We start from the raw sequence: 12,234 nt of genomic DNA on the forward strand, positions 1-12,234 counted from the left end.
TTGTGACATACTGGTCATTTCCATGGCAACAGACTGTCAAAAGGATTTGACTAACCTACAGGATCAAGCTGAAGGAGAAGCCAGTCTGTTAGGGAGAGAGGCTCTTGTTAAATCACATCTTAAATAATTAGCAATATCCACTTAATACTGAAAATTCTCAGCACCATGCTGACCTCTGATTTAGAAAGCATCAGGTGTCTGTTGCCATCCTGGTATTTCTTTTTATACCGCTGTAAAGGATGATTGTGGGAATTTGGTGAAATTCTAGTGAGGAAGTGATACAGCAGGGCCCTATCTATGCTGAGTTAGGGAGTAATGTTAGCATCTGTGTAGAGCATGACCCTAACCCTCTTGTTGCTAGGAAGGTGCTGTTTCCTTGGCTGGTACACACTAGGTGCAGTTGTGCAATAAAACCATTTAAAGCATGGTTTCTTAGGACCTGTCTACATGGTGAGTTAGTGCGCAGCAACCCAGGATGTGTGAATGTACAGCATGCCGGTTTGCCATGCTCTAATGCTCTGAGTGGACACAGCTACAGTACAGTGAAAGTCCTGGCAGTACGTTAAACTGCACTCTGGTACTTTCACAGTGCTGTAGCAATGTCCACACGGCGAGAGTGCTCAGCAAGCTGTTGTGCTGTAGATTCACACCTTGGCTTGCCATGCACTAACTCACTGTGTAGGCAAGCCCTTAACCCGCCAGGTCTTCAGTGGAGGTTTCCAGGGTGTGTCTGTGGCATTTGGGAGCTACCAGAATACAAGCTGAGAAGAGTAGAACCTCTGGGTTTTGAACACCTTGGGAATGGAGGTTTTTTGTAACTCTGAAATGTTCATAACTGTGAACAAAACATTATGGTTATTCTTTCAAAAGTTTACAACTGAACATTGATTTAACACAGCTTTGAAACTTAACTATGCCGAAGAAATGTACTGCTTTCCTTTTATTTTTTTAGTAGTTTAACGCAGTACTGTACTGGATTTTCTTTTTTCTTTTTTCTTTTTTGGTCTCTGCTGCTGCCTGATTGAATACTTTGAGCTCCAAATGAGGCATGTGGTTGACTGGTCAGTTCGTAACCCTGAGGTTCAACTGTAATAGTTTTTATTTGTAAGGTTGCATCTCCACAGGGCTTTCAACAATGGTTTTTAAGAAACATGCTTAAATTTTAGTCTCTGGAGGGCTGTAATACATTATTCTAATCCAGATTACTGGGCTCAATGCAGGAGTAACAGTGTAGGGTTTAGTGGCCTGTGAATGTGCAGGAGGTCAGATTAGATGATCTGACAGTTCCTTCTGGCCTTAAACTCTGTGGGTACATCTACATAGCCAAGCAAACAAACAAAACCAAACTCTGCTGCAGCAAGTGTCTGAGCCTGGGTCAACTGACTCAGGCTCCCACAATAGGGCTAAAAATAGCAGTATAGACGTTAGGGTGTGGGCTGGAGCCTGGCCTCTGAGACCCTCCCACCTTGCCAGAACTCAGAGCCTGGGCTCCAGTCTGCACCCTAACAGCTACACTGCTATTTTTAGCTCCATACTGGGAGCCCAAGTCAGGTGACCTGGGCTCTGAGACTTGCTGTCATGTTTTTTCTTTGTTGTGTTTTGCTGTGTAGATGTACTCTATGACCCTAATAGGGTTGCCAACCCTCCTGGATTGGCCGGGAGTCTCCTGGAATCAGAATCAGTCTCCTGGTGGCTAATGAAACCAATCCAGGAGATTTTAATAGACTGCTAAAAGTCTGGTCGGTGGCGCAGCAGGGCTAAGGCAGGCTCCCTACCTGCCCTGGCTCCTCATGGCTCCCGGAAGCGACTGGCATGTCTTTCTGGCTCCTAGGCAGAGGGACGGCTGGGGGTCTCTGCGCACTGTCCCTGCCTTGAGTGCCAACTTCACAGCTCCCATTGTGGCCAATGGGAGCTCTGGGGGCAGTCCCTGCAGGCAGGGGCAGCGTGCAGAGCTGTCTGGCTGCCCCTGAACCTAGGAGCCAGACATGCTGGTTGCTTCTGGGAGCTGCCCGAGGTAAGCGCTGCTTGGAGCCCTCACCCCCTCCGGCACCCCTGCCCCAGCCCTGAGCCTTCTCCTGCACCCAAACTCCCTCCCAGAGCCTGCACCCCTTCCCGCACCCCTGCCCCAGCATGGTGAAAGTGAGTGTGGGTGGGGGAGAACAAGTGAGAAGGGTGGGGCAGGGGCATGGCCTCAGGGCAAGGGTGTTTGGGTTTGTGCGATGAAACAGTTGGCAACCCTAGACTGTAAGCATGATTGTTCTTGCTTGCAGCTGAGCCAGGTTATAACACTGGCTTGCTGGTCAGCATGGATGGGGTGAAGCTGAGTAATAACTGGGTTAAAAAATAGGGTGTTAATCTGGGTCTCTAATCAGGGCTAACACTTCAAAACAACCTCTGCTATAACACTAACAGTATTTGTCTTTATGCATGCTGGCAGGCCAAACCATGCTGTACAGTTTGATTTCCCAATAGAACTAAAACCGTGTGTGTGTGTGTTTTAAAGAGTTGTTTCACACTGGAAAGTCAACATGGTTGTGAAAGGTGGTTGTGGCACAGCTGTGTAATAAAATGGTTTATTTTGGTCTGTGTGGGCAGGCAAAAAAGGTTATAAGCCTATTATAAGGAACTCTGTGTTAGCCTGGGCATCGAAGGTTAAAACCTGGTTCTTTAACATGGTTCCATTTGGTTTATGTTTGTACAGACAAAAAGAAACCATGTTATAAAATAGCGGAGCTCCAACCATATGTTAAACTTGGATATTTCCATAAATATAGAGACGAACTTATTTAGTGCAAGTAGATTTAGACATTTCAAGTGAGTGCCTAGCTTTAGGGACCCAAATCTTTAATTAGCAATTAAAAAAATGGGCTGGCTTTAGGGGGGCTGAGTGCACACAACTCAAGTTGGAGTCGGTGGGAGTTGCAGGTGTGCAGCACCTCTTAAACAATGGGGCCATTTTGATTTTGTTTAGGTGTGTAACTTCAGGTACCAAAGTGTGAAACTATCAGCCTTAGTCTTTGAAATGTAGTAATGCTTTTTCCAGACTCTGTGTACAGAGTACCTTACTCATTGCTTATAAGTTGGATTCAAATTATGATGTCCTGGGCAGCACAAAACAAAAGTGACTCAAAGGTATACTTAGTTTACCTGAACTTAAATCTTCAGTGTACTGGAATTCAGAGGGACACTAACTGTTTTTTCCAGATAGTATAGTTCAAAAGCTATTTGTGTAAAGAAGTGCTAGTGGATATATGAGTATTTCAAGTTTACCATTAGAGAACTTTTATCAAAGGAAGTTACTTTAAACTCTGCTGAAGGTTGTTGTCTTGCAATGCATATGTGAAGTATTACTGAACAGCCAAGGCGAGGTAGTGTGTGACATAATTGATGCACTTTTTAGTTTAAATAGTGTCCACTACTACTTAGTATGTTAGTTTTCATGTAGATCACACTGCCAGCTGAGCTTCAATTACATGTGTTCTGTTTGATTTGGGTCTTTTGAATGCAAAAGTGCAATTGCTGTGAAGGTTTATTCATGTTGGAGCTCTGTAGACAAATTTAGCCTGAAGGACTGTTTGGCTTTGGCAAACCTATTCATAAAACCAGGTGAAACACGGTCTTCCGGTTCAGATCATGCTACAGTCAATTCCTGGTAAAGGCAGCCTTTTTCCAATTAAATATGTAAGAGTTCAGGAAATACTGTGTTTCTCTTCAGAATCTATTGAATACATTTTAACTATCACATCAGAAATCTTAATGGCTGAGTTCAGTCTTGGTCAATAAAAATTGTATTTATGTGTAAATGGAAGAGGAAGAAGATGAAAAATAATAAATTAGACCAGGATATAGCAATAATAGGATTAGCTATAAAATTCCTAGGTAACTTCTAAAAAAGGCTCCTAACTACTGTAGGCCTGTATTTGAAAAAATTGGGCATGCAGCGGTGTTTCTAATTTCTGTATGTAGTTTACTGCAGATGCATTTAAGAATATTTGTCCATGCCGATGGCCAGTTATGCATTGAATTTGTCTTTTGCCTAAGTACTCACAGTAGTTGTCTCTGTGTATGCTATTTTGCTCCTAGCCAGTTGAAAAAGTTGTATTTTCATGCCTTAATGGTAAGAGACAAGCAATAAATCATGTGGATGAGTTTACCCTTCTTCCTTGAGTTTGGATATGTAATATCTCTGGTACTGTAGTTCAAGGATATGTATCCTGTCTTAACCAGCTGATACATTTTTTCCTTTTATTTCAGATTTTCTATTTTGTACATACATTGTTTTGTATATACTGTATATGATGACTTCGGTGGGCAGTGAACGTACCCGGGGCACTCGGGACAAAACACAGATTTCAACCACGCAGCCAGCACAACCACAGAAACAAGTCGTACAGGTAGGTGTTGTGTAACGTCTGTCTTTCAGGTTGAGAGTAAGTGGCATATTATGATCTGCAACCATCCCCACGGTCAGTGGTTCTCAAACATATTTGATTGGGCCCCCTTCTTTGTGTCTGTAGTTGTTGTTTACGCCCTCCCACAAGTATATATACTGCCACCCAGCTCTGAAGGCGTAGCGGAGAGCAGTGACTGCTGGCTGGGTGCCCAGCTCTGAAGGCAGCACTGCACAGAAGTAAGGAAGGCAATATGAAAAGTGATATTCGTCAGTATCACTTGTCACAGCAGACCTGGCGCCCCATTGCCGCCATTAGTTCTGTGCTGCTGCTGCCTCCGCAGGGCTGAGAGTTGGAACCCTGCCACCTCCAGGTGAGGGATGGGGCAGGGGAGGAAGGAGAGCCTGAGCCCGGGCTGCCTACTGGTGAGGGAATGAGGTGCGGGGAACGAGAGCCTGAGTTGCCTCCAAGTGAGGGATTGGGGGTGGGGGGGGGAGCCCAGGTGACGGGACTGCAGCTGTTCCCTTTATCCCTGCCTCCTGGGTGTGCACAGCCCTTCTGCATCAAGGACCAGTCACCTGGGGCTGACAGCTAGAGCTCTTCCCCCCCCCCCCCCTCCAAAAAATAAATAAATGAAAAGCGCACAGCTCCCACCTCCCTTGACATATTCCCTCGCCTCTCTTGGGAGGCCTGCCCCATAGTTTAAGAACCGCTGCCCTAGGTTTAGTAAAGACTGAGAGTGGGGGAGGGAAGAAAGCATTGTATCAGTTTGGCAAGCATGTCCAGTAGCTTGTATTTTAATACTGTATTGGGTTACTGAGCAAACTGCTTGCTGGCTTCAAGCCTGGGATCCATATTCCTACATCCACGCTAGTCTTGCGTTCTTCAGCAGTGCTCCAGATCAGCAAGGAACTGCAAGGCTGTCTGCTAGTCTTCTGCCAGGATCTTATCCCACAGGCTCTTCACATCTTTTCAGACTTCAGCTCTTTCTACTGTCCAGAGGCTAGAATCTTGATGCTAGAGCAGTGGTTCTCAACCCGTGGGCCGCTTGCGGCCCAGTGAGCACACAGCTGCAGCCCATGTGGCCATACAGGTAGAATATATATTGTGTGGATGCGGCCCACAGAACACAGAGAGAGCTGCGTATGCAGCCCACAATGGAGAATAGGTTGAAAACCACCGTGCTAGAGGATCTGTAGTTAGTGCTAGAGCTTGTGTGGAAGACTGAAGCTTCTCTCAGTGGCCGATAGGGACCACACTCAAAAAGGCATCTGCAGCAGGATCCAGAAAGCTTCCAGAGACCTGTCAGGTGGGGTGTACCCACAGGAAGTGGTACAATGAAGATTAAAAAAAGATTTGTATTGTGAAGGCATTGAGGTTGACACTGACTATGAAGGACTTATCATAGAAGATCAGGGTTGGAAGGGACCTCAGGAGGTCATCTAGCCCAACCCCCTGCTCAAAGCAGGACCAATCCCCAACTAAATCATCCCAGCCAGGGCTTTGTCAAGCCTGACCTTAAAAACTTCTAAGGAAGGAGATTCTACCACCTCCCTAGGTAATGCATTCCAGTGTTTCACCACCCTCCTAGTGAAAAAGTTTTTCCTAATATCCAATCTAAACCTCCCCCACTGCAACTTGAGACCATTACTCCTCGTTCTGTCCTCTGCCACCACTGAGGACAGTCTAGATCCATCCTCTTTGGAACCCCCTTTCAGGTAGTTGAAAGCAGCTATCAAATCCCCCCTCATTCTTCTCTTCTGCAGACTAAACCATCCCAGTTCCCTCAGTCTCTCCTCATAAGTCATGTGTTCCAGTCTCCTAATCATTTTTGTTGCCCTCTGCTGGACTCATTCCAATTTTTCCACATCCCTCTTGTAGTGTGGGGCCCAGAACTGGACACAGTACTCCAGATGAGGCCTCACCAATGTCAAATAGAGGGGAACGATCACGTCCCTCGATCTGCTGGCAGTGCCCCTACTTATACAGCCCAAAATGCCGTTAGCCTTCTTGGCAACAAGGGCACACTGTTGACTCATATCCAGCTTCTCGTCCACTGTAACCCCTAGGTCCTTTTCTGCAGAACTGCTGCCTAGCCACTCTGTCCTTAGTCTGTAGCAGTGCCTGGGATTCTTCTGTCCGAAGTGCAGGACTCTGCACTTGTCCTTGTTGAACTTCATCAGACTTCTTTTGGCCCAATCCTCTAATTTGTCTAGGGCCCTCTGTATCCTATCCCTACCCTCCAGCGTATCTACCACTCCTCCCAGTTTAGTGTCATCTGCAAACTTGCTGAGGGTGCAGTCCACGCCATCCTCCAGATCATTAATGAAGATATTGAACAAAACCGGCCTCAGGACTGACCCTTGGGGCACTCCACTTGATACCGGCTGCCAACTAGACATGGAGCCATTGATCACTACCCGTTGAGCCCGACGATCTAGCCAGCTTTCTATCCAGATGGACTTAGGCCATCTTTCCATTGTTTAGAGACTCAGCAACCCTGCAGTGATGGTCTAGGCCAGTCCATCAGGGTGGGGGAGGGAAAGAGAAGCTGGGCACTAATAGCCAGATTTTTTAAACAGCTTGGGAGCTGCTGGATGCCAAGCACTTCTGAAAATCTGGCATTATTTCAGGAGTCACCCATCTGTTCTGCTGGGCTGACAAGAGCCTGTCTGTCTGTCTGTCTTAGGTCAGCATATCTTAAAATATAGCAGGCTACTGGTGCTCACTTGGGGAGTGGTGCCTTTTCTTGGCTCTTGGATTGACTTGTGGTATGGGGAGGCTGACTTTCTACTTCATATAGTAGTCTCTTTTACTATGTAACCCCAAGTTTCCCCCTCTGATTTGCATTCGTAAGTCCTGAACTTGGTATCTTGCTCAACTGCAGAGACCCAGAAAGTGGTTTTCCTGGGGAGAAGCTTTATTTTTATAACCTGACAGCTTGGATACAGTAAATCTTCTGAGTTTTCCCATGTGGTGTCTAAATTCTTCTCTCCTCCCTTTTCATAAGGTGATGCTGCTTTGGTCAATTGAAGAATTACTTATTCTAAGTACTGACTGTCCTGTTTTCTCTGTGCTGTCTTCAGATATCACATTGGCACTTTTGCATGAAGGAGCTTACCAACCAACAGAAATGTGCTGTATTTTACTTTGTGGTCACTGTTTATTCATTTATCTGAATTGAGAGGATGCTGCTAACCTCGGAAGTCACCTTAAAACCCCACAGTGTAATGCTGCTCTTAATTTGAATTGAATAAGAAATTACATTACACATTTTTCCTTCCTCTGAATGGTATCACTGTTACACTGGGTTTGTAACATTTGTGTTAGTTGATTTTTTGGGGGTTTTTTTGCTTTCTGATTTTGTGTGTTGGTAGTAAGACAAATAATTAAAAATCCCTGTCAGTGTGTTTTGTGATTGGTGAAGGTTTTTCGGACAGGTAGAACTTGGCTGTCTTGTTTGTTAGTCATAAGAACTAAAAATGAGGGCGCAACCTTTTGTGGGCTAATACAGTGCTAGTTATAGAGTTGACACTTACTGAATAAGGGCAAACCAGACTGCAGATACTGAAAGCGACACGTCCCATGGCTAATGCTGGTTTGGTAACAGTGTCTGTGTTTTTTGCCCTCATAATTCAAAATGGGTGCAGCTCCACTGAAGATAGCCATAGTACAGACAGGGTTCAGGAGCTTTTACCACCATCTTCTAACTCTGGGTAATAGGACAATGGTTACATTCCTGAACTCTGTGTACATACAGATACTATTGATACTTACACTAGTGGTGTTGCACCCATTGGGATTTGCAAGTCAGAAAATCCTAGTGTAGATAAGGCCTTTATTTCCAGTTTTTCTTTGTGGATGTGTCACACCTTGTATTACAGTCAAGTTCCAAAAGATTTTACTTTTTGTCTAACAATGGTTGGTTTTCTTTAAAAGCATTGAGCAGGGATAAAACAACTGGTTTCTTGTTTCTGGTCAAATAGTTGTCTCTGTTCAGGAATGCTACTGTTTGTTTCAGAGTAGCAGCCGTGTTAGTTTGTATTCACAAAAAGAAAAGGAGGACTTGTGGCACCTTAGAGACTAACCAATTTATCTGAGCGTAAGCTTTCGTGAGCTACAGCTCACTTCATCTACTGTTTGTTGTGATTACTGTCTAAATTCTTCACTGAGATAAATTAGTGGGTAGGTTATCAGAAACGGGGAAACAGATGCCGTAGCGTGACAGGAGTATTGTGCCACTAAATAAGCCCTAGCAAGTGGTTTTTACTTATTGGGACTTTGTTCCTAAAATTATTGGTGGACCTTGCTCCTTTACAGTAAAGGTACCCAAATGCTTACTGGTGTGTGCTTACATGCATTTGGTGCAACCTGATTTGAAAAGCTTAGTTTTAACTGAGGCAAAATGGTCTGTTGGATTGAACATAGAGCTGGGAGTTAAGAGCTCCTGAATACTCTCTCAGTTCTGTCACTGACTTACTCTGTGAGGATAATATATGTAGGACACCTTGAAATGCAAAGGACTGAGTACTGTGATCAGTACAAACTGATTGTCCTGCAGCCTGGAATCTGACTTTTCATCGCTGCATATGCCACTTTCCTCAAGGAACTGGGTGGGACAGCTGCAATGACTCCTCAGTAAGTCGGCAGCTGAGGGAGGTGTGTTGAAAACAATTTTTAAACTCTTCCACTCAGTGTTTAGACTTGTTGCAGGAGTGATAGCCGTCTGCCTTCTTTAACTTGTGCGCTTGTGGTAAACGCCTAACAGCACAGGCATTCTTCTTGAAAGAGGTGTTGGCTACTTTGACTCGTAGCCAAGGAATAGAATTTTACTGTGCAACCTTTCTGAGGTGGCCTCGTAGTAATGAGATTCACCCTCGACAGTGGGTTTTCACCTCTGTTCTTCCATGGATAGTTATGATCCCCTTTTTCACTAAAGTCTTTCTCAATGTGTCAGCATCAACTTGGGACCTCAATCATCTCCCCAGCATTCAGTTTAGTATGCAGCAGATAGAAAAGGTTTCATGTTTTGGGAGGGAATGGAATGAGGCCCATGAGCAAAAGGTGGCCCAAAGCCCCCTTCCTTTTTTCTTTAGAGGTTCATTCCACAGAGGCTATAGATCCCTGAAAGCCACATGATGGATCAAAATGTAGCATTACATGATGTGGCCACTAATGTCCATGGGCAGCTGCTGCTTCACCAGAAAGATGAGGGCAGCTGCAGTGTGCTCTGTTATGCCAGTCGAATGTGGCTCTTGGGGTTATGAGGAGAGGCTGAGGGAGCTGGGATTGTTTAGCCTGCAGAAGAGAAGAATGAGGGGGGATTTGATAGCTGCTTTCAACTACCTGAAAGGGGGTTCCAAAGAGGATGGCTCTAGACTGTTCTCAATGGTAGCAGATGACAGAACGAGGAGTAATGGTCTCAAGCTGCAGTGGGGGAGGTTTAGATTGGATATTAGGAAAAACTTTTTCACTAAGAGGGTGGTGAAACACTGGAATGCGTTACCTAGGGAGGTGGTGGAATCTCCTTCCTTAGAGGTTTTTAAGGTCAGGCTTGACAAAGCCCTGGCTGGGATGATTTAACTGGGAATTGGTCCTGCTTCAAGCAGGGGGTTGGACTAGATGACCTTCTGGGGTCCCTTCCAACCCTTATATTCTATGATTCTATGGTTCCTGACATTGCCAGTGTGGGTCTGTTGTCCAAACCTATAACCAAAGCACCAACCTTTCCAACAACAAAAACAGCCATTAACAAAATTATTCAGTGACAGACTGAGACAAAGGAAACAAGTTTAGTGCTTACAGGGAAAACAAGAGACTGTTCACAAGTGAAAATGTGAGACCTAATACTATAGCACAGTCGAGAGGCTTGGTTACGCACTGACAAAGCTGTAGTGTAGATGGAAGCTGTCCCTACAACAAGGTGAAAGCACCTGGACTCTGTAGGACTTTTATTCTGTTACAGGGGCATGGTTAGGATTTATCTAGATTCCCTGACTGTCACAATTGTAGTGTAGATTAATTTATCCTTGACATATCTTCTCCCCAACCTTAAAGCTGGTCTAGATGAGGCCCTTTTAGTTCCTTCCTCATGTAACTTCTGAGCCTGTTCCTTGTATTCCTCTTAAAAAATTTTGGAAGAAAAAATTGGTGTGTGTTGACAGTGGGAGGCATATTACATGAGTACAGTCACAAGTTTTTGTTTTATGTTAAACTTTTTGGGACCCTTACTGGATATTTGCACTTTTCAGGCAACAGCAGAACAGATTCGCCTCGCTCAGATGATCTATGATAAGAATGATGCAGATTTTGAAGATAAAGTGAAACAAGTACGTTTCTCATGTTACTACTGGTGCATTAACTTTTATATGTAGCGTTAGTCTGGTGCTTAATCGTTTTGTTTGCTCAGGTTTCAGAGGACAGAGTGATTTCTTTGAAGCTTTCACATTGCATCCTCTATCCTTCAACCTACCCCTTGATTAAGCCCATTGGTGGCAGTGGGGAGCCCATGGTCTCTCAGCATGCCCTGAAGGTTAATGAATCCCGGTTGTGGTGGGAAACAAGTTCCAGAATACAGGACTTCTCACAGAGAATGCCCTGCCAGTAGCCTCCTCCCATTTAAATCAACCTAAACACCTCCGCTGATTGCATTTGTGGCTGTATTGCATGGGGGATAGTCTCCCAGGTAGGCATATCTCATACCAGGTAGGGCTTTGTTGGTCCAAATCAACAGCCAGAACGCCACGCAGAGGACAATAAGCAGGTCTGCTAAACCCTGTGTAATAACCAGATAGGTGCCTTCTGCACTAGCTCCTAGATGAGCCCAAGTTAAAGCACTATGTACCTCATAGTGCTCACATCTAATCTTAGGGTGATTATAACAAGGTGAGCTTTCAGAAGAAACTGTCACAACACGCAGATGAAAACGAAATGATGTTCGTCCCAGGTGGAAGCAGCCCAAGATATTTCAAGATCCTCAAACTGAAAAACTCAGTGACAAGTGCCAGCCTCAGTCAGAGGTGCCAATATTGTTGTTGTCAATTTTTCTGATTGCTTTTTCTGACCTACCAGTGTTTCATTAGGCTTGTCTGGATTGAACCTTATCCACTTAGTCCTTGTCCGTACCCTAATCTCCTAAAATACAGCATCCTTCTAATGAGCTGCTATTGCTTAATAATCTTTAGAATAATAATGATAATATATAATAATCCAAAGTGTATTTAGCTCTTGTGCATACACATACGTGGGAAGTATTTATCACCTGTGTAAACGGCATTTGCTAACATCTTGGCAGCTTTTCAGGAAAAGCTGAAGTTTAAACATAGCTCAAAGGTGAACTGAATCTTTTTAAAAAAAATAAACTGAGTTCCCAGATCATTAAGAGCATGTGTAGGCTTAAAATTGCAAATAAATTCATGGTAAAATCAAACTGCTTCTCATCAGTTCCTCTTCCATTTGCATGCCAGGATCTGGGTACAAGGCTTTAGGGTTCTAATTATCCTGGTGTAGTGGGTAATCACTAGCAACTTAAGCAGTATAAAGAGTTCAGTTCCTTGCTGTGCCTTGGGTTATGATTATCACTTGCTGCCAAGTGCTACTATTGGGGTTACTGTTGAAAAGCAATCAGCAGCTTCAGCTGGTGCAGAATCCAGCAGTCCACCCACTTAGAAGCCCAGCTTAGGGTGACTGCATGGCAGCTGTTCCCTTCCTTCCAGTGGCATTTTCTTCGGTTTCATTTATAAAGCCTGGTCTGAGGCATTCTTTATTCTGTACTTTTTCCTGATGTCTACATTACACAATTGTCTGGTATGTGCTCAGTTGCCATGGCAATGGGTGCACACCA

General features: G+C 44.5%; 1 protein-coding gene across 8 annotated transcripts in view; it reads left to right on the forward strand.

The window, feature by feature from the left end:
• UBAP2 (ubiquitin associated protein 2) overlaps positions 1-12,234 on the forward strand; it is a 134,325-nt gene that overhangs the window by 34,097 nt on the left and 87,994 nt on the right. For all 8 annotated transcript variants that reach the window (XM_048850952.2, XM_075128337.1, XM_075128338.1 and 5 more), the window contains exons 2-3: positions 4,255-4,394; positions 10,643-10,720. In XM_048850952.2, coding sequence (XP_048706909.1) covers positions 4,296-4,394; positions 10,643-10,720 — 177 coding nt within the window. In that variant the 5' untranslated portion in view covers positions 4,255-4,295. The remainder of the gene's footprint in view (positions 1-4,254; positions 4,395-10,642; positions 10,721-12,234) is intronic.

The sequence above is a fragment of the Caretta caretta genome, chromosome 5 (genome assembly GCF_965140235.1).
Source record: "Caretta caretta isolate rCarCar2 chromosome 5, rCarCar1.hap1, whole genome shotgun sequence".
In the NCBI taxonomy this organism is placed as follows: domain Eukaryota; kingdom Metazoa; phylum Chordata; order Testudines; family Cheloniidae; genus Caretta; species Caretta caretta.